The 24,125-nt window shown below is 37.7% G+C and overlaps 2 protein-coding genes across 2 annotated transcripts; one reads left to right on the plus strand and one right to left on the minus strand.

Annotated features, from left to right (window-relative positions):
* Nucleotides 1–948, plus strand: LOC109701876 (olfactory receptor 5P6-like). The gene has a single exon (XM_020187324.2). The coding sequence runs from the start codon at nucleotides 1–3 to the stop codon at nucleotides 946–948; it is 948 nt and encodes a 315-aa protein (XP_020042913.2).
* A 20,265-nt stretch (nucleotides 949–21,213) lies between these two features.
* Nucleotides 21,214–22,158, minus strand: LOC109701881 (olfactory receptor 10A3-like). The gene has a single exon (XM_020187328.2). It carries the CDS (start codon nucleotides 22,156–22,158, stop codon nucleotides 21,214–21,216), a length of 945 nt encoding a protein of 314 aa, XP_020042917.1.
* Between the last annotated feature and the right edge of the window lie 1,967 nt (nucleotides 22,159–24,125).

The raw sequence follows: 24,125 nt of genomic DNA on the forward strand, positions 1-24,125 counted from the left end.
ATGGATTCCCTGGTGGATGGGAACCGCACTGCAGTGACAGAGTTCATTTTATTGGGTTTGACCGATGATGCAGTCCTTCGGGTCATCCTCTTCATGGTCATCCTGTGCATCTACCTGGTCACCATATCTGGCAATCTCAGCACAATCATTCTTATCAGAGTCTCTTCTCAGCTCCACCATCCCATGTATTTTTTTCTGAGTCACTTGGCTTTTGCTGACATGGTTTTTTCATCTACTGTCACACCCAATATGCTTGTTAACTTCCTGGTGGAGAGAAATACAATCTCCTACCTTGGCTGTGCCATCCAGCTTGGTTCAGCTGTTTTCTTTGGGGCAGCTGAATGCTTCCTTCTTGCTGCCATGGCATATGATAGATTTGTGGCCATCTGCAACCCACTGCTGTATTCAACCAAAATGTCCACACAGGTCTGTGTTCAGTTACTTGTAGTAGCTTATATAGCTGGTTTTGTTAACGCTTCCTCTTTTACCCTTTCATTCTTTTCTTTATTCTTCTGTGGACCAAACAAAGTCAATCACTTTTTCTGTGATTTTGCCCCTTTAGTTGAACTATCCGGTGGTGATGTTAATATCTTTACTGTTGTTTCCTCATTTACTTCTGGTTCCATCATAGTGTTCACAATGATTGTCATCACTGTTTCCTACATCTACATTCTCATCACTGTCTTCAAGGTGCACACCACTGATGGCAGCCACAAGGCCATTTCCACCTGCACCTCCCACCTCACTGCGGTCACTCTGTTCTATGGGACAATTATGTTCATTTATGTGATGCCCAAATCTTTCTTCTCCACTGACCAAAATAAGGTGGTGTCTGTGTTCTACATGGTGGTGATCCCCATGTTGAATCCCATGATCTACAGTCTCAGGAATAATGAGATTAAAGGGGCTCTGAAGAGAGGAATTGGTAGGAAAACATTTTCTTACTGAGGTCTGTCAATTTTTTTATGATTTTTTCAGTAATAATAACTCATCTATATACTAATAAACTGAGTCTCTGAAGTTTAAATTTGACTATTGAAATATAACAATCCATTTGAAGTTTCAATCAATATGGGGATTCAATTTTCAGATTATTGAGTAAATAAAAAACTCAATGTGGTACATAAAGAAAACAAAATTACATTTATCATCAAGAATATAAATTAGTTTACATAAAACAAAATTTTTTGAAAAGCCATTGGTATTTTTATTCATATTGTCTGTTAAGGCATTAATTCTGATCTTTTAAGTTTGTTTTACCATATGATTGGTAATGGTCTGGTCCAAAGTTTGTTACTATTGAGGGGCAGTGGAAATAGCATTGGGGAGGATCTTTAGTTTGCTGGGGGCATATCAACAGGAATAGTGGGACCCCGTCCAGTTTTCTACTATTTTGCTTAGTGACCATGAGGTAAATGGGCTTGCTCTATAACATGTCCCTGCCAGGATGTACCACCAAAGACCCAGAACATAGAACCAACACATAGTGGTCTTAAATCTCCAGTGTCTTTGCTAAAATAAAACTTCTTATTATAAGTAGATTAATTCAGCTGCTTGTGATGAATACAAATCTTATTCCTTTAGGCTGGGTTCAGCCCAATATCATGTTATTCTTAGATAAGCCTAATAATGGGGCTGGAAGTGTAACTCAAGTGGTAGAGAGGTTGACTAGTAAGTATATAGCCCTTTGTTTAAAAGCCAGCACTGCCATAGAAAAAGTCGTGGAAACCTGATAACTGTACTTGAGACTGAGTATAATGGAAGAAAAATGTCAAACTGCAACCAGAGTGAAAATTTCCTAAAATTATTGTTCTTATAGTATGGTTAAAGGTGAGGAATGATCTTTGTGGGCCGTTAACTGGCTGTCTTCTTGGCTTCTGCCTCTAGCTTAATTTTAGGATCCTAGAGAAGTATAGGAGGAGGTATCCCTAAATAAGCTGTGAATTCTTCTGTATGGTCAAAACAGGTGAGTTCCACAGCGCTATTGAACATAGCAGTCCTGAGCTTCTAAGGACTGAGTACAACAGAAACAAACACTAATTTCCAAGAAGGGAGTCCAGCTTGAAGTGTGAAAATGATGAGGCAGTAAAGAGAACACTTTTCATATGTCTTCTTGACCAGACCCACACGCTGCTCAGCATGTTGGGGCAGACTTGGCTTTTTTTTCCCTTGATATTGTAACTGCAACATGGAGACATTCTAATCACCTTTATTTATTGCCAATTATCACATTATTTCCCTTTCCTTTCCTCTCCTTCGTTCTTCGGATACAAATTCCATCTTGTTGCTTTTAGAACCAAGGACATTAATCTTCTCATTCATTTCATATATTCAATAAATATATTGTATGATTCTTGTATTCCAGGAAGTGTTTAGACTAACAGTGTCACAAATAATCAAGATGGAATTTATGTTCTAGTATAGGATTCAGACAATAAAATCCTAAAGTAATTCATACAGATTAGAAGAGGGAAATGAGTTTTATGGTGAAACAGAGCCAAGTGTGGGAGTTTTATGTGTCAGGGGCAGGCAATGAGCATTGCAGGTCTCAGTGAACACATATACCTTAGCAGTGATCAAAGCACAGTACATGATGAATGTGGTCTTACCTGTGTCTAGGGTTCTCAAAGCTTGCACTTACATAATAGATGTCAAAGCTCAATAATTATTGAACTGAACACACAAATATAAATAACTAAAGATGTTATTCATCCTAAAATTCATAGACAAAAATGTGACCAGCCAGAAGAAAACAAAATGCCATATGTAGGAACCTATGGAAACAACAAAAACAAAAGCATTAAGATTGCAAATACAGGAATTAATCAACATAGGCTGTAATATTCTTTTGATTAAAGTGGAAAAGAAGGCTCAAAGTCAACCCCTTGTCTCTGAGACCCAATAATTCAGAGCTTCTTAGTACCTTAAGGCTGAACCTGGGGGCTCTGACATTGTCACTATGGTTTTACTTGTAAACCCTTTGCATATCATTGGATTGTCATAAAAGAAAGAAAAAATGTCGAGGACTACTGTCCAGGTGTATGAAAAGTGAAACACCAAACAAAAGAAGGATGAAAATTTCACAGAGAGCAATACTTTTCTTTCTGCTGGACTGAGAAGGACAGTTCCAAGCAAAAGTAATCCATCCTGAATTAAAAAATAAAATGCATCAGAATAGAAAGTCCTTCTGCCCACAGTTAGTACCCAAGGAGAAACAGAAGCATTATAGTTATTCTATCCAGTCACAGTGGCTCAAGCCTGTAAACCTAGCTACTTGGGAGGAGGAAGACATTAGGAGGAAGTAGGTTCATGGCCATTTTGGGCAAAGTTCATGATGATACCCTGTCACAACCAATGACTGCAGTGGTGTGTGCATATCATCCCAGCTATGTGGAGAAGCAAAAAGAGGAGGATCACTCTTCAGGCTGCCTGGGCATAAAGCAAGATCTTTCTCTAAATTAACCAATACAAAAAGGGCTGATAGTGTTGTTCAAGTGGTAGAGCACCTGCCTATCAATTGTGAAGCCCTGAGTTCAAACTCCAGTACTACCAAATAGGGAAACAGTTCTTCTAATAGGAAAGAGAAGAAAGGAGACGTGGAAGAGGATAGTTACTAATTAGCCTTGTTTAGTTGGAGGAAATCAACTAAATAGGAAAGGTTCACTAGGCCAATGGACTTGTGTCAAGAGTCACCATGCAACACATTCTGAACTTAAAGTCACTTTTTCCTGCCAATATTTGTTATGAAAAAGAATCCCACATTCCCACTATATGAAAGTTTGGGTGCCATTATCAAACATGGTCATTGAGATAACATCATTGTGCTGGGCCTTGTGATACAGAAGGTCAACCTATTTGGGGAAAATATGTCCAGGTAACATCAGTCCTGAAAATGTTGACCACATAAAGCAGTCCTACTCATTTGGCAGAAGAGTCATACAAATAACTCCTGATAATTATTGAAGATTACAAACCAATGAGAAACATTATCTGATGTTTATGAATTCTATCAAACAGCCTTAAATTTCTGCAATCCTCAAAATAACTATTTGTTCAATTATAAAAATTATTAAAATGGACCAGCTTAAAGCAATGTAACAGATAACTTGAAATATTTATGATTAAAGGAATGTAAAAGTAATAAGTACATAGGTGAAAAATCATATTGAACTTCATAACTGAAAGGTTTACCATGCTGGCAGGGTTATACCAGCAATTTGTCTTTGGTGAGCATAGCCTCAGCAGTTTTTATACAGGATTGCAAGTGTCAGAAGAGAGAAAGAAGCATCCTAGTTTAGAAACTTGTGACCCTCAGTGGAACCAATATCTTATGGCAATGTCACATATAGTTCCAGGATCCCTGCAAGGGTTGTTTACAATTACAAAAATTCCTATACTCAGTAATGCATAAGGAATAAAACAGATTTCATGTATTGTCCTCTTAGCCCAGATGCATTTTTATATGTAAAGAATCATTTTATTTATAAGTGACATTGCATGTAACACAGCTGACATTTAAGTATTAGGATTTAGGGGAACTAGGAAGTTCAACAAAGTGTATCTTATCCTTATTTCAATCTCATCTTCTGTTAAGCCTTTTCCCTAAGGAAACAATACATTCCACTGGGGATGTTAAGTGTCATGCAATTTCAAAAAAGAATCTTTAATAAATTCTTGGTTTAGGATTTCATACTGTATCATAAGCAGAACATTAGGATCCTGAACCGTGTTTTTCTTTTTTTTTCTTTGAGTGATGAGTTACATGTTGTGTGTCTACTAGTGGATTCTCAGAGGAAATGTTTAACCTCCTCAGATTGTAAAAAATAGGTACCTCTGTGGGCTTTGCATTTCACTACATTTTCTCTGGCATTGTTCTTTGACAAAACAATTAAGTGATAAGGCTATAAAAATATTATATTTTGAAGTAAATAAGAAGAATCAACCAGAAATTCTTTAGCTGATAAGTTCTCTAAGCAAAGTAAAAAATGTGATTGAACAACATGGGGAATTGTTGATATCCCTAAACCCCAGCTGTGACCAACTACCCTGAAGAAGGAAGGCTGGGAGCTCCAAAAGACACCCATGAGGTCCCATAACCAGCAATAAGCAAAGCCCTCTATGAGCCCACAAATAGAGATGCAATGAACCAGGGGAAGAATAATGGGAAGAACAACTCACAGGGCAAACTCCTGATCCCCTATCCCTGAAGTCTCTGCATGGCTCCACCCTGTTGTGCTCTTCAGTAAGTCCTCCTTCCTAGCACATTGTAGGAGCTCTGAGATCCACATTCCCCCCACTACACAACCCACAAACCCACTCCCTTAAATGCCAGGGAAACCTGTGTGCTTGCATAAGCAGGCCCCAGGATTCTTACTACTCCATGGGTATCTGAAGATACAAGCCTGCAGGCTTTATTCTCCTGTGCCTGCAGTGCTACTACACTAGAAACCTGTGCCTGGAAAGTAGGTCCCAGAACTCCTGATGCCCACAGGCTTTGTTCTCTTGTGCCTGCAGCAGCTGCTGTGGCTCCTGGAAGTCCATGCCTTAGTACAAGTAGACCCCAGGGACTCTGCTGCCTTGTGGGCACCAGATGATTCAAGTCTTCTGGCTTTGCTGCCCCATGGGCTTCATCATTTTTCTACTCTATACCAGGAGTCCACTGCCACATGTGCAAGTGAACCCCAGGCTTCACACTTTGCTATACTGCTGGTGCCAGGAGGCTTTCCTCCCCACATAATATGGTGCTCCCCACCATGTCCTTATGTGGGAGAGCCCCCACTACCCTGTCCAAGAGTGGAAAACCAGCTCCTCCACTGAGTGTTAATCTGCTACTCTATGGGTGCCAGGAGGCCTGCCTCTCAAGGTGCACAGAGGTCCAGCACTTCCCACTGTGCCTGCCTGCAAGAGAGTCCCATATTTCCTGCCCAAGAACTCAAATCCCAGATCCTCCACTGAGTGGCAATCCACTAGTCTGCAGGTGGTAGTTCATTTGCCTCCCACAATGCACAGAGATCCAGCATTCCCCACTATGACCACGGGAGAGTTCCTGCTCTCCCAACAAAAAGCAGGAACCCCAGCTCCCTCATTGAGGGAAGAAAAGAGATAATCTGCATCATGACAAGAACCCTGCAAAAGGTAACATTTCCAGCATACCCCTCTCAGAGGAAAACTGCTGGAAATCCAGGAGAAAAAAAAATCCCAATCACAGGGACACAAGGAATTAAAACCCTAACCAAAAACAACTCCAAATGCATAAATCTCAATGTAAAATGAAACAAGACAACTGCTCTCCCTCAAAAGCCATCTCCACCACTAAGGATCTAAACACCAGCACAGAGGAAGAGATATCAAATAATGAATTCCAAAAAGCAATAGTAAAAATGATTAATGAGCTCAAAGGAGAAATACAAAAGCTAATATCTGATCTCAAAGAGGATGTGAATAAACAATTAAATGAACTCAAAAAGAATACAAACAGATGAATGAAATTAAGAAGACTATGCAGGATATGAAAAAGGAAATCAAAGATATGAAAACCCTGAAAAATAATCAATCTGAAATGAACAACTCAATATTCCAAATAAAAATCTCAATCAAATGCTTGGTGAACAGAGTGGAGCAAGTTGAAAATAGAATATCAGGAATAGAAGACAAAGTAGAAGTATTAGACCAAACAGTAAAAGATTATGAAAAAATGCTAAGAAATTATGAATGGAACATGCAAGACATATGGTACACCATGAAAAGACCAAACCTATGAATTATGGGTATAGAAGAAGGAGAAAAGATATAAATTAAAGGCAGATATCTTATTCAATAAAATAATAGCTGAAAACATCCTAACCTTGAGAAAGAATCACCCAAGTGCAGGAAGCTTACAGAATACCAATCAGGACCAAAAGAGAAACACCCCCAGACACATCATAATCAAAACACTCAGCATACAGAACAAAGAAAGTATACTGAAAGCTGCAAAAGAGAAAAGACAAGTCATATACAAAGGCAACCCCATTAGAATAACAGCAGATTTCTCAACTCAAACTCTAAACGTAAAAGGTCATGGAAAGGCATAATTTGGGCCCTGCTAGAAAACAACTGTCAACCTAGACTAATCTACCCAGCAAAACTATCCTTCCTATTTGGAGAAGAAATTAAAACTTTCTACAACAAGGAAAAACTAAAGGAATTTGCAGCCACCAAGCCAGAACTACAGAAGATACTTACTGGAGTTTTACAGAAAGAAGAAGAAACTGTAGTGAGACAGGAAAACTCAAGAAAGAATAAATCCTTTTGAGCAAGTAGACCAGCAAACAAGTACTAAAATACAGGGGAATAAAAATGACTGGAAATAACAGGTATCTCTCAATATTAACACTGACTGTAAATGACCTCAATGTCCTAATCAAAAGTCATAGAACTCACTGAAAAAAATAAAGACTGGCTTAGAGTCAAAGGGTGGAAAAAAAGTTTTCCAAGCAAAGGAACCCATAAACAGGCAGGAGTAGCTATATTCATATCTGACAATGTAGACTTCAGATTAAAATCAGTCAGAAGAGACACTGAAGGTCACTTCATATTAATTAAAGGAACAATTCATCAAGAGGAGATATCAGTTTTTAACACATATGTACTAAACACAGGGGAACCCATCTACATTAAAAAACTGTAATGGACCAAAGAGCACAGATAGCCCCTAATATGGTGATAGTGTGATACCTGAATACCCCATGATCACCAATAGATAGGTCATCCAGGCAAATGATCAACAAAGAAACTTCAGAGCTACTCCACACATTAGACAAAATTGACATGGTAGATATCTAAGGAGTATTTCACCCAACAAACAGGCAAAACACATACGATTCTCCAGCTTTTGAAACATTCTCCAAAATAGATCATATTTTAGGACACAAAGCAAGTCTCAACAACTTCAAGAAAATTAAAATACCCCCATGTATCATATCAGATCACAATGGAATAAAACTAGACCTCAACAACAAAAGAAATCACAGAAAGTATTCAAACACATGGAGATGCAACAACACACTGCTGAAACACCAGTGGGTAACCGAATAAATAAAAGAGGAAATAAAAAAGTTCATAGAATGCAATGAAAAATGAAAATACAACCTATCAGAATCAGTGGGACACAGCAAAGCCTGCACTAAGGGGAAAGTTAATAGCTATAAGTGCCTACATTAGAAAGGGAGAGACCTCTGAAATAAACAACCTAGTAATGAAGTTTAAGCTCCTAGAAAAACAAGAACAAACCAAACCAAAACCAGCAGATGGAGAGATAATAAGTATAAGGGCTGAGATCAATGAGATTGAGACCAAAAAACCACACAAAGCATCAATGAAACAAAAAGCTGGTTGTTTGGAAAGATCAACAAGATCAACAAACCCTTAGCCAACATGAAAAATGGAGGACAGAAAAGATCCAAATTAATAAAATCAGAGATGAAAAAGAGGACATACCACAATTACCAATGAAATTCAGAGAATCATTACAGAGTACTTTGAAAACTTACATTCAAGTAAATTGGAAAATCTAGACAAAATGGATAAATTCCTAGATGCATATAACCAACCAAAATTGAAACAAGAAGATATTAAATTCCTAAATAGTCCTAGTACAAGCAATGGAATTGAAGTAATAATAAATAGCCTCCCTGCAAAGAAAAGCCCAGGACCTGATGGATTCATGGCTGAATTTTACCAAATCTTTAAAGAAGAATAACACTAATACTCCTTAAACTTTTCTAGGAAATAGAAAGTGAGGAAAACTACCAAACTCACTCTATGAAGCCAGTATTATACTCATTCTAAATTCCAATAAAGACACAACAGAAAAAGAGAATTATAGACCAATATCTTTAATGAATATAGATGTTAAGATTCTCAACAAAATACTGACAAACATAATTCAACAACACATCAAGAAAGATCATACACCATGTCTAAGTTAGTTTCATTCCAGGGATATAAGAATGGTTCAACATATATAAATCCATAAATGTAATATAGTTTATTATCAGAAGCAAGGACAAAAACCATGTGAACCTCTCAATAGATGCAGAAAAAGACTTTTAAAAAATTTAGCACTCTTTCATCATAAAAGCTCTGAAGAAACTAGGAATTGAAGGAATGTTCCTCAATATAATAAAGGCTATATACAATAAACCTATAACCAACATCATACTAAATGGAGAACAACTGAAACTCTTCCCATTAAAGTCAGGAACAAGATAGGCATGTCTACTTTCTCCACTCCTATTCAATATAGTTCTGGAATTCCTAGTTAAAGCTAGAGCAATAAGACTAGAGAAAGAAATAAAAGGGATTCAAATAGGGAAGGAAGATGTCAAACTATCCCTATTTGCACATGACATGATCTTATTCCTAAGAGAGCCTAAAAACTCTACCAAAAACTACTAGAAGTCATAAACTCTTTTGGCAAAGTAGCAGGATACAAAATTAACATACAGAATTCAGTAACCTTCCTATACACCAACAAACAACAAACTGACTGAGAAAGAAAAAAAGGAAACAGTCCCATTTACAATAGCCTCAAAAACAATGAGGTACCTAGGAATAAACTTAATGAAAGAAACCAAAGACCTTTTTAATGAAAACTGTAAACCACTAAAGAGAGAAATTGAAGAAGGCATCTGAATACGGAAAGAACTTCCATGCTTGTGGATTGGTGGAATCAACATTGTGAAAATGGCCATACTACCAAAAGCAATCTACATGCAATCCTTATCAAAATTCTGATGACATTCTGAACAAAAATAGAAAAATCAATCCTGAAATACATATGGAAACACAAAAGATTTTGAATACCCAAAACAATTCTGAGCAAAAAGTCCAATGTTGGAGGCATCACAATACCTGACTTCAATCTATACTGCAGAGCCATAACAATAAAACAGCATGGTATTAGCACAAAAACAGACAGGAAAACCAGTGGAACAGAATAGAGGACCCAGACATAAACTCACCCATCTACAGCCAACTGATCTTCAACAAAGGGGCTCAAAACATGCAGTGGAGAAAAGACAGCCTCTTCAACAAATGCTGCTGGGAGAACTGGATATCCACATGTAGAAGAATGAAACTAGATCCCTGCCTATTACCCTGTACCAAAATCAACTCAAAGTGGATCAAAGACCTTAACATAAGGCCTGAAATTTTGAAACAACTCCAGGAAGCAGTAGCAAATACACTGGAACAGATAGATACAGGGAATACTTCCTAAGTAGAACTCAAAAGTCTCAGCATCTAAGAGAACGAATGAACAAATGAAACTGCATCAAACTAAAGAGCTTCTGCACAGCAAAGGAAACAGTCACCAGACTCAAGAGACAGCCCACAGAATGGGAGAAAATCTTTGCCAGCTATTCATCCAATAAGGGACTAACATCTACAGGGAACACAAAAAACTCAACCCTCAAAGAATCAACACCCCAATAAAGAAATGAGCACGTGAATTAAATAGAGAATTCTCAAAGGAAGAGGTACAAATGGCAAGTAAATACATGAAGTGTTTAACTTTCCTGTTCATAAAAGAGATGCAAATCAAAACTCATAGAGTTCATCTCATCCCAGTTAGAATGGCCCTAATCAAGGGTGATAACTCTGGAGAGCAGATTATGTATGAGAAGCCTATGAGAACTTGACATAAGCACAGCTGTGTCAAATCAGCAGGCTGAGTTTGGCATGGCTCCAGCCACAGAAGGGTGTGAAGGCAAAATGCAGTACAGCTGTTTTCCTTAAGATGTTTACCTTCAGAGAAGTAGGATCACAGGTTGTTACAATGTCACGCCCCTCCCTGAGAACTGTTGTCCACTTCCTTGTTTACCACTGTATAGAAAAGCTCCCTGAATGAGATCAGTTTTTTGGTTGGGGGATGGAATGACTGGTTGGCTGCTTGTGACAATGCTGCTGCTGCTGCTGCTGCTGCTGGCTATTGTGAGAGTGCAAGTCTGAGGGCCATGACTTTAAGAGAGATCAAGGAAAACATAGGACACTGTGAGTCTAAGGAAAGAGACTTTGAAGAACAAAAAAGAAGTAAGGCCTTGAAGAATAGAGGAAAAGAAGCAAAGTAAAAGAAGAGTTAATAGAGAAAAGAAGTAATGAGGCTGTTCTGTGTGTCCATCCCAGTGCCCAGCACACCTGGCCCCAATGTTCTGCATATTTGTCTTCTATCCTTTGTCCTTTCTGCGGTTCCAGTCACCCCCAGTTAGTTCGGTAGAACAGGAGCTCGCTAAGCTTGTGAGAGATAACAACAACAAATGCTGGTGAGGATGTGTTGAAACAGGAACCCTTATACACTGGTGGTGGGAATGCAAATTAGTACAACCACTATAGAAAGCAGTATGGAGATTCCTCAAAAAGTTAAAGATAGAACTGCCATATGATCCACTGATACCACTCTTGTGCATCTACCCAAAGGAATGTAAGACAGGATACAATAGAGGACACCTATATACCAATGTTCAGTGGAGCACTATTCACAATAGCCAAGCTTTGGAAATAATCCAGATGCCCTACAACTGATTAATAGATCATGAAGGAAAATATGGTATATATAGACAGTGGAGTATTACTCAGCCATAAGGAATAATGACAAGTGGTTTGAACATGAATGGATGCAATTGGAGGACATCAGGCTAAGTAAAGTAAGCCAGGCTTACAAACACAAAAGCTGCATGTTTTCTCTCATATGTGGAAGACAGATCCAAAGATAAACATATACACAAAAGCATGATCATACACAAACTCATATGTAGAATATGTTTGTAATAGTGGAACTAATCTATGGAACTCAGGGAAAGAGGGAAAGGAAAAGAGAATGGTAAGAGCATCAGTAATATTGTAAAACATAAGATGTGAAGGTAGAGAATATAAGGATGTGCATTGAAAGCTGTTGAAGAGTGGGGATGGGAGATAAAGAAATAAGGGAGAGTAATGGAAGGGGTTGAATGGACCAAAGTAAAATATACCCATAGTGGGCATACACTGAGGAACCCTTTTGAACATCAACTTAAACAGTAATAATGAAAACTAGGATGATAAAATAGGTACAGTGTGGGGGGGTATAAGAAGGAGGGGGGAGGGTGAATGAAGGAAATTAAAGTGATGGATATAGTTGATGGACTTCATATATATACATGAAATAGAACAAAGAAACCTCTTGCAGTTATTTTAAGTGGGGTGGGAAGGGGGGTTGAGGGGAAGAGATGATGGAGGCAATGTAACTAATGTACAATGTAAGTCTAATTGGAATTGTCTCTATGAATCCCCCCATAGAAAATGAATATATCCTGATAAAAAATTCACAAAAAACCCCAAAAATGTGATTGAAGCATCAATAGCAGTGTAGATCAAACAGAAAAAAGTAGTGGTTGGAAGCCAAGGTGCATTACAATACAAAGTTGGAGGTATAATAGGAAGAAAAGAATGAACAACAATGAAAAGGGCTTGCAAGAACCCTGGAGCAACATCAAAAGGGCAAACATTTGGGATGCTGCTCTCAAGAGAGTGTATGCTCAATGAGTAGAAAGCTAATCTGAAGAAATAAAAATAGAAAACTTCCCTAACCTAGAGAAGGACAGAAATATTCCAGGCATAGGAAGGTCAAAGATCATTTGTTAGATTCAACTCAAGCAATGTACTCCAAGATATAAGCAAACTCTCAAATATTGTAGGCAAAGAGAGGATTACCATAGTAGCAAGAGAAAATAAACGAATAATACATAAGGTCATTCCAGTTCATCTGACAGTAGATTCTTACGTGGAATCTAAAAACAGCTTATCTCATTGACGGTTAAAGTAGAATAGTGGTTAGAGTTCTGGGGAGTGGGGATGGGATGCATGGGCTGTTTGGAAATACAGAGTGATTATTCTACAAAGAGAGCTATGCAGAAGAATAGAATCTTAACATGTGAGTATAAACTGCCCAAATATCAGAAATGCTACAAAATTATTTATGCATGGGCTAGACTAAAGGGTTCTGGGGTAGGGGAAGAATAAAAGTTATGGGCGAGGGGGAAGTAAACCTATTCATGAATGGCTTGACTCCACAGAGTAAGATTTACAGTTTTGCTGCTACTTTTGTTGAGTGATTTACTAAACCTAGACATCAGCTTCAGAAAGGTAAAACAGTCGTCATTTAAAAGCATCAGAATACAGAATAAGGAACAGATAAGCAGCTGGAAATACAGAAGGTACCTAAAGACAAGGCAGCTTCAGGTAGCATGAACCTCCTCAACTTGAGAATAAACTTTTCAAATTAATAGTTGAGTGAACAGTTCACAATTTTGTGGTATTTCCTCTAGGAGTCATGTTTTAACAACATCATCTGGAAGCTGAAAGAACTGGACACACACATGCACACCCCTTGAAATAGTAGCTATTTTGATATTTACAACAGCAACACAGATGAAGCTGGTGAACATTATTTTAGGTAAAATAAGCTATTTAATCTTTGTTTTGGGTGATAACTGTGAACTCAGGGCCCCACGCTTATTAGGAAAGCACTCTACCACTTGAGCCACACCTCAAGCCCTTTTTGCTATGGTAAGTTTTTTATATAAAATAAGGTCTTGTGTTTTTTTCCAGGGGCCAGCCTCAAGCAGTAATTTTGTACATTTGTTCTGGTGTAGCTGGAATAACATGTGTGCAAAACCACACCTCACTTATCTGTAGAGATGAAGTTTTGCCAACTTTTAATCCCCAAGCTGGCTTGGAATTTCAATCCTTCCAATTTTTCTCTTCCAAGTAACAGGGATTACAGATGTGAGCCTGGCTATGATATGTAATCTTAATGGTAAAATATTTTATGCTTTTTGACCTGGCCTTGGGAAATGAGAAGTCCACTCTCATTACTTCTTGTCAATGTTTTATTTGGGGTCTCAGGCATGCAGTAAATTATGGTAAAAGAAATAAGATGAAGAAAGAACAGATAATGAAGGAGTAAAAATGTCTCTAATTACTGGGACCATGTTTATTTAAAAAGATAATTATGAAATATGTGTAAAGCATAACACTAGAAATATGTTAGTAATGTCACAGTGGGTATCATAGGATTCATGTATAAATTGTGAATTGCATTTCAGGTACGTGAGCTAAAAAGTGAACATTTACAAAGAGAAAATTAACTTACATTAGGTAAAAAAAAATCCCAAATAGTTAGGAATAAGTTGATGAAAAAGCCAAGCATTACTCATGCATAAAAATTATACAAACCTTGGGAGAAAATTAAAAATAAATGGAGAGAGATATATACCATGTTTATGGGGGAAGATGGAAGATTGCAGACACACACTACATTCCTGTGTCTCCATGAACTCAAAACAAAACCTCAGATACATGGATACAAGAATAGGTGAACAAATTTGGAAGCTAGGGAAGGGCACTAGTACACGATGGCACAGACAGTGGCTACAGGAAATAAAAAGCTACCAAACATTAAACTTACAAAGAAATAATGAAAAAAAATGCTCTGGGTGAGCTTTCATAGACTGCCTCACAGAAGCAGTAAGGGAGTTGCTCCATCACTTCCATAAAGGCACTTTTCAATGGAATGAGCCCTGACAGCTACAGTGCTGAAAGCACCGCATGGCCAAGTCTGCATTAATAATTCAGCCACCCACTAGATCCAAAATCTCCCACATCAGTCTTCTGTCTGGTGGGTAGGGGAAGCCTTTCAGTGAACTCATCTTCTGGAGACATCTCCAATTGCTAGCCACATGCTTGAAACCACCCCATTGAAACTTGACTCAGTAGTCAACCTCTGGGATTTGGTGCTGCTCCATGGTTCCTGACCCACTTCACTAGAGCAGGTGCTCTTGATCTAAAACCTTAACAGGCTACAGAATAAACCACTCAGGTGGTATCCAGTGGGAAATCCCAAGATGTTTGGATCCCAGATAAGATACATGAATAAATTCCACAGATGAACTGCTTAGAGAAAGCCCAGGACCATAGATTGAAGGACAGCATCCACTCTAGGGATAAGAGTCCAGCAAGCATGCATTACTTTGTTAACAAGTAGGAAATATGACTTTAAAAGTGTATTTAAATTTTTAGTTGGTTTATCCTTTTACATATGGTCACTATTCTTCTTCACTTTTCATTTTCATTTTCATTTTTCTATGTTTTCACAAATCAGTCTACTGGTGTTTTCTTCTACCCCCTTCTTTTATTTTTCTTAACATTTCTATGCCTCTTCAATCCCTGATGATAGCACCATTTTCCACAATAATTGAACTATGTTCTTACACACTAGTATTTTTTTACCTACAGCCATAACAGTTTAATCCACTTCTCCCCAATTTCTTTCTTCTTTACTTCTTCCCTTACCTCCTTATTTTAACTACCAAAATTTTGACCCTTATGCAAAGAGGCTATATTTTTATATCCCCCTATTGTACCATATAAAAATGCTATTCATCTTGATATTTGTAGTATAGAGAATGTTGCCAATGGTAACTTACTTTGTGTAATTATCTGGTTTTGAACTGAATTATTGAATTTGTTATTGCTGAGCTATACCATACCTGACCCTAATGTAAATATTGCCCCAAACAATCAGTCCTTAACTGCCCCACTTGCAGAAGATTGCTGGACAAAAAAAGCTATTCAATTCTTCCCCTTCCTAATTGCTACAGGCATAGTGACCTGTAGGAGTAACCACCTCCCTCTCATATTACTTAAAATTTACTGACAGTCTAAAAAGTAATGAAAACCATGGCCATGCTTCAGAGCCAAATAGATTCTCTGACAGTTGTCACTTTTCAAATTAGGAAAAAAAGTTAGATCTTTTGACACCTGAAGGAACTTCCCAAATCTGATGGCAATCATTGGAGTCCTAGGAAACATGGTTTAAGACTTGCAACTGGACAGCTTGGCGACTGCACCTGGTAGCCAGGTGAGGCTTCTAACAGTGTTCCTGTTCAGGTCATGCTTGCTAAACTTGCTAATAAGATTTATCTCTTCCAGTATGGGAACATTTAGGATCCAATTCCTGATGCAACAGGGCTATAGACCTCTAAAGATGGACGAGATCCCTATGTACAACCTTTATTGGGTTAGACAAAGATTTAGACAAGAAAAGCTGAACAAATGAGTCCCAAGGGAAAGCCATAGGAGGGACAGTCTCCCTGTCAGAAGGGTCTATAGACTTGCCAGCTCAGGAACAGATGCAGAAAATGACCCTCCTTCCTTAGCAAACTCAAAGAATTTTAGGGGATATTGTCTCTCAGGGTAAACTGAGGCAGGCTATGTAGGGAGAGGAAATCATTGGGATTCAGGTACCATGTGACCTTTTCTAGTGGCAGAGTTCTTTTCAATTGAAAATCCCTTGCTTAAAACATGAATATTGGTCATTCCCCATGCATGTAATTAAAATACCTACGAGCCAACTTAAGTGTATGCACAGAGTGAATCAAAATTGTCAATCACCCTAGCCTGACCCATGGGACTCACCCAGATATTTTCCTCTCACTTGCACTTAAAACAAAAAAGCTAGTTCCTCTAGTCTGCCCCCATCTTCTTCTACTCCACCTGAAAGGAACCATGCCACAATCCTCACCTATACTAAACTTCATTATATCCCTTACTATATCTACATGTCCTGCCTGGATTCTTCCATGCAGAATAAAGAATCTAGATGTCTTCTGACCTATAGGCTACAATAGATGGATCCAAGTTGTCTGGTTACCTTACAAAATGCAGATTGAAATTCATTATTTCTGCCTAGCTCAAGACTGAGTGAGAAGTTTGTAAAGTCTTCTAATCATGGATCATTCTTGATACCATGAAACTAGGCCTGGATTCTCCAAACAATAATATTGCAGATAAATGCTCAAGAAAAAAATACATACTTTTCATACATGGGAGATGATTCAAAGAGATCTCACATCATAGTAATACACAGAAACTGAAGAGGAAAAGGAAGAACAGGATTAAAAAAGCAATAGACACAAAAAGGGCATTCATTAAAATAGTACAGAACAGAAATAGACACCAAAAATACAACTAAGGATTTCTAAAATTTATGAAGTAAATATCTCTCTGAAATATAACAGAGCTAAAAACCCATGTTCAAGGACAATATGGTAAAATAATTGCGGAGTCCAAGGCAGGCAATAAATTTAAAAAAAAACACGAATATGATGTTCATATCACAGCATTTATAAAGAAAAATGCTCTGCAGAAAGACAGTGCTAAAAAGAAAACAGAATAGCCATGAAAAATAAAATGGAAGTGAATAGAATTAAAATAATTAGAGTGAAAATACAGACTTAAGGACCTAACAAAAAATATCCAGTATATGTATAATTCATGTCTATCAAGTTTAAAACTGTCAAAGGATTGACTCAAAGAATGGGTTATGAAACTGTATTTGTGAGGATTAGAAAGAATGGTAAAACTCTTTGAATCAACACCTGCCTTTGAAGAGCTTCAAATTATGATGACTTTTATGTGTACTATAACAGTGATACTGTTCTTTCTTTTGCTTCCTTCCTATTATTGTTATTGTTTTGTTTGTTTTTGTTTTTTGTTTATTAAAGACATGATTCTCTCTCTGTATTGACAGCATGGCCGCCATTCCTGGGCTCAGAGGATCCTCTTCCTTTTTCAGCCTGAGAAAACTAACACAACTCATACACAAAATGGTGCTAAGCCACAAATACTGTTATTATGACAGATCCTTACATTATCACTATAAGAGATAGTATCATCACTATGCTTATCCTTTTATAGGAAAAGGTAAGATAAAGCTTGGCAAGTATATGTAACTTTTAAAGAACTAGAAGGTGATAGGACCAGAATTTGAAACTATACTTATTTATTTCCTTCTTTTTTCCCATTGTTTTTTTTTTCTTTGTTTGATTGAGACAAGGTCTCACTATGCATCCCAGGCTGACCTTAAATTGCAATCTTTGTGCCTCAGTCTCCCATGTGCCAGCACTCCAATTTGGGCTTATTTAATTCTTGTTATATGTTCCTAGAGTTCCCATTAAGCCATGCTACAATGATACATAATGCCAATTCAATTAGCAACAATAAATAATGTATATTGAATTTTTATTATTAATTACTTTTGGCAGTAGTGAGATTTGAAATCAGGAATTCCTGTTTGCTAGGTAGGAAATCTACTGTTTGAGGCAAGCATCCAGCCCTGACTCATAACAACTTCTACAATTTTCTTTGTAAATTGTATTGACACGTGTCTAAATCTAGCAGAAGATGTTTTAGTTATATCTCCAGTAGTTGCAGACCTAATCTATGTTAACAGGCACTTATTTCCATCTGATAGAGCCTTGGTGTGTCACTCTAAATGTATCCTTTCCCTCTCTGAATTTAAAGAATCCATATAGCACAGTTTTAGCTACATTGTGACAGAAATTGGGATGCAATGCTGAGATTCTCTTGTAAGAAAAGACTTGCTGCATAGTTACGAAGATATGATTAATCCATTTCTGTGAGCTCCTTTAAGATCAGCCTCAGCTTTTCATCTGAGGTCACTGTCTTATTTGAAAGGGTCTAGTCAAAGACTGATCAGTGATCTAGCTTTTCGTGCCCATCACAGTGTCCTTAATGGATACTCCAAAGCTCCCTCTTAGGCTGGGAGAAGACACTGTCAGGCCACCTTGGTCCACTTTAGTCTTTTTCCTTCCTTTCAAAGGCATTTGCACTCTAAGGGCATCTCAATGTCTGATAATTAGAGACCCCAACTAGCATAGATGGTACTCAGCAGTCATAAAATGCAGTTAGAAAGTGGATATTTACAACCCTGTTGGCCTGGAGGACCTCATCCTAGACAGATGTGCAGTCAACTACTGGCACAACATGTAAGAGGTACTTAAACAACTTTTGCTGCAAAGCACTGACTCCTTACTTTGGCCCATAAGTTAACTAAAAACAAGAGAAAAGTTAACTCCATTTTGTCCCTTTTGACCTTTGCTCTGAGTCATTCTCTCCTGCAACCACTTTGGAATCAAGTGAAGACAGGAATCAATCAATTACATCTTTATCACAAGGGACTGAAACTTCCTCTAAGTGAGAGTGGAGCCTTGCAGGACAGACCACTCCTCCAAATAAGATCAACTGCCTATAAAGATGAGCCTGCATGGTGGAACAAGAGTGCTCCCTTCAAGTGATGACAGTGATAAGAACTTCTTCAGAACTGTCAGAGAACCTGAACTGAAATCATGAACAACCAGGCCACACCTATAACTGGGACAGTTTATATATACCTTTCATCCCCTCCCCTTATTCTTTGTCTATTCAAAAGTAAAGCTCAAGTCTGTACCTCCCAAATGGCTAAAATTGACTGAGTGCTTACTTTGTCTTTTCTCATTGACCATGTAATAAATATTCTTTCTCTGCACTTTAGCATTAATGTCTCTTTATTTGGTGAATAAGGGTGAATGCTAGAGCTGACATGTAAGAGCCAAGGAGATTGGTCATAGGGTCCAAAAGTCCAATTTCAAGCATAATAGTTCAGTGATAAGAGCTTTCAGGAATGACATAGAATAATATACCACAGAAGGAAATGCACTGGTCACTGAAATGATTCTGTGTTGAAATATAGAGGGTCAGTGAGGGAGTGATATATGTAAGGATACAGGAATTATATGATTGTTCTTAAATTGTGTTGAACTGCACATAATGCTGAATGCAATCATTAAAATGAAGTTTGAGAGAAGGGAGTCTTTCAGTATTCACACAAACACACACATACACACACACAGAGAGAGAGAGAGAGAGAGAGAGAGCGAGCGAGAGAGAAAGGCTTCATTTCTTGTAACTGGCAAGTAAAAATCTGAAGTAAAAATCAGTTAGACAATTCAGGAGTCACACTGTCCCCACTTCAAAGACAGTGTTTTATTCCTTTACTGCCATCCATGGAGAATAAATTAAGAGCAGTAGAGATCATGTAATGCAGACTCAATAAACAGGAGTCTCACCACTCTACAGAAGCAGCATAGAAACTGGACACAAGTGAGAAATGTTCCAATCTGTGACATTATTCATTCTGCAAGGGTTACACACTTAGTAATATGACTCAAGGAATTCAGAAAAGAGACACAACTAGTTAATATTGTTTTCCCCTCCATAAATAACAATAGAAATGAATAATTTATTATTTATAAATAAAATGAGGGCATTTTACTCTACAAATGGAAATGAAATAAAAGTCTCTACTGAAAGTCTGGGGACTTGAGGAATGCTTCAACTGGTAGAGTGCCTGCCTATCAAACATGAGACCCTGAGTTCAAAGCCCACTACTGCAAAAAAAAAAAAAGATCTATAACTGAAAAACAATACTAATTCTGCCTAGTGAATATTCTCATACAGTTCTCTGACCACCAACACTACATAAGTACTTCTAAAAATACCGAGGGAAATCCAGTGTGAGATTATAATATGTGTGAATCATAAACTAGAACTATCTTGAACTCACAAAATAAATATTTTGGGGAGGGATATTGGGGATTGAACTCAGGGCCTTCACCTTGAGCCACATCACCAGCCCTTTTTTGTGATAGATATTTTCAAGATAGGGTCTCGCAAACTATTTGCCCACGCGGGCCTCAAACCACGATCCTCCTAATCTCTGCCTACTGAATAGCTAGGATTACAGGCGTGAGCCATGTAACCTTTCATTGAACAGATTTTCTTTACAGAAATAAAAATCTCATTACTTTCTTAGTCTTTTGAAGTTCTAGCTGTGAGGGAGATTAAGTGGACCTTCAGGTCAGTCAAGTAATTAGAAACACTTTGAAAAATGACTTCAATAGTTATTAAGAACATATAAACTAAAAACTATTAATCTCATCAGTCCCCCTTTCATGAAAAAAATCACACAGTAATAAAATCATTAAATACATGAACATATTGAAACAAGATATTTATTGAGCATAGTCTGACAATACTCTAGTAATGAAGTAATGTCCTTAATAGAGAAATGAATGAATGAATACACTGTTGTATCATGTGTTATAGAGCGTTATATATCTTTGAAAAACAAATTACTGCACTACTAACAGAGAGGGATGCCTTGAATACCTTCAAATATAGAAAGTTCAAGAAAATAAACAAACTCTAAAAAGATATGATATGCTTTTACCAGTTAATAAATTCATATTGAACATAATTGGGCACTGTGTGAATATTACATGGTCTCTCAAAAAGTCAGACTGTGTGTAAAGCCACTTTTCTTTGCCATAATTTCATTAAAGCCCTTTTCATCTCATTGTTTCTCAGGCTGTAGATAAGTGGGTTCAGCAGAGGCGTAAGCAGAGAGTAAGCCAATGACATCACTTTCTTGATGTCTGGTGAATACTTGGATTTGGGCTGTAAATAAGTCATACTGGCTGTGCCATAGAAGAGGGTGACTGACGTGAGATGAGAGGCACAGGTGGAAAAGGCCTTTTGCCTCCCAGTGTTTGATGGCATCTTCAAAACAGCAAATAGAATTCGAATGTAAGACAAAAGGATCAACAGGAAGGGAACCATGACAATCAAAATAGTACCTGTGAAGGCATAGATTTCAAACAGGAAGATGTCTGCACATACAAGCTCCAGTACTGGGGGAGTCTCACAGAAGAGATGATTGATTTCATTGGATCCACAAAAGGGAAAACTAAATACCCATGTTGTCTGCACAGTAGCCACCATGATCCCCGAGACCCACGAGAACATCACTAATTTCACAAAAACCCTTCTGTCCATAATCACCGGGTAGGTCAGAGGATGGCAGATTGCAGCATATCTGTCATAAGCCATTGCTCCCAGGAGAAAACATTCAGTCCCACCAAAAAGAAGAATGAAATACATCTGTGCAAAACAGCCAGCAAAGGAGATGGTCGTTTTCTTGGTGGACAAGACCACCAACATTTCAGGCATGATGGTTGCACTGAAAGCCACTTCCACCATGGATAAGTTCTGCAGGAACAGGTACATGGGGACATGGAGACACTGGTCCAGCAGGATGGCAGCCATAATGATGGTATTTCCCACCAGGGTCATCAGATAAATCACCAAAAAAGCACCAAACATCTGTTCTTGGAGATCAGGAAAATTAGAAAAGCCCAACAGTATGAATTCAACCACAGAGCTTTCATTTTGCTTTCTCATCTCAGTACTGCAGCCCTGTATTTTTCTGAGGGACACAGTATGTAAAGAAAAAGTTATAATCTGATAACTGCAAGAGCCATCCTGGGTTCACTCCAGAAATTCTGACAGACCATGAAAAAAAGGACTCCATTCTAAAAAAAGGAGTTGCATTGGAAATTTTGGAAAATTGTGAAAAAATAAAATTTGAATTAATGGATCTTTCAAATATGAAGGAAGAAATGAAGAATTCTGGTTTAGAAATCTGGTCTGAAAAAAAACAAAATCCATCAACTGACATTACATATCCAAGTATAAAAACCTAACTCCCACACTAGAACTTATCTTCTAGAGAGAAAAGATTTTGTTTATTCCTTGGCTACAATTCCAACAACAATTCCTGCCCTGGTCAATAAATGTTTCTAGCATTGATGAAGAAAAGAAATCAGAAAAATATACACTATCTTTAAGGAATAAGGGGTCTACAAAAGAGTGAGGCTAGTGCACAACACAATGGGGAAGCCATTGAAAAGTAAGAACAAGTGGTTTCGAAATTTGAATGAGGGAACTAGTGAGATGAATGGCAGGGAAAGTTACCAACCACAACCACAGGATGCCTTGGTGGAAAGACTGTTGGGTGATAAAAGGAAGGTACAAGGAGGAACACTGACTGACTTAAGACAAAAGGTCCCTGATGATACCATAAGACTGGAACGGAGCCTACTGGCCATTAGGTGATGTTATGAAAACCCAAGAAATTTCACCAGGGAAGATGAAGAACAAGGAAGGACAGAAGACAAAGGGAGCCGAAGACATTCCATGTTATCATGAGTACAGATCTATAGGACATCAGCAAACAGTAGGGGACAAGTTGGTTTATTCCTGAGTTGGATCATAGTTATGTACTAAAGTCAAATATATGTATTAAATAATAATATATAATTTAAATGTCAAAAATCTCCTAAAATTAGTAAAATAGGGTCTTAAGCAACAAATATTTAAAACACATTTCTAATGACAATAAAATGTGTATACTGAATACACAAATGTGTGTATTCACAAATGTGTATTCAGTGATGGCTTTTAAAATTTGGAAAATGTGTTCTTTAAAAAACTGGAAGATTTTATAGGACTCAATAAAAATCTATAATTGAAAAAAATAATCTTTTCTTTTCTATACAGGTAACTGAACCCTGACCATGAGCATACTAGGTAAGCACTCTGCCAGTGAGCTATATCTCCAGTCCAATTTAAATTATCTTTAGTAGCACAGAGGGAAAGTAGGGTAGACAGCAAAATACATTCCAAATAAATCTCAAAATATCTAGGAAAGATACTATAAATGATACTAACACAAAGAAATGATGAATGCATGAGATGGTAGGCATGCCAAGTTATCTGATCTTCACATATTGTATACATATATGGATACCTCATAAACATGTGCCATTCACCTGCACACCCATGTTTACTGCAGCGCTATTCACAATAGCCAAGCTATGGAAACAGTCAAGATGCCCCACTATTGATGAATGGATCAAGAAAATGTGGTATTTATACACAATGGAATTTTACTCAGCCACAAAGAAGAATGAAACTTTGTCACTTGCAGATAAATGAATGGAACTGGAGAACACCACCTTAAGTGAAGTTAGCCAGGATCAGAAGGATGCATGTTTTCTCTCATATATGGAATATAGACCTAATACAAATACAACAATATTAAGAAAAACAAGTCACACTACAGGTCACAGGGGAGGTCACATACAAGAAGAAGAGGGTAAAAGAAGGAAGTTAAGAAGGTGATTATGGTTGATGTACTCTCTATACAAGAATGAATGTAGAATTTTAAATCAGTTGAAACCACTATAAGAAAGGGACTAAGGGAGAAAGAAGAAAAATAGAGATGAACCAGATTGGGCTATGATATGTATATACATGGAAGTGCCACAAAGTGGCACTGTGCCATATACATGGAAGTGCCACAGAAG

Source organism: Castor canadensis, chromosome 1 (genome assembly GCF_047511655.1).
Source record: "Castor canadensis chromosome 1, mCasCan1.hap1v2, whole genome shotgun sequence".
NCBI classification, from domain to species: Eukaryota; Metazoa; Chordata; class Mammalia; order Rodentia; family Castoridae; genus Castor; species Castor canadensis.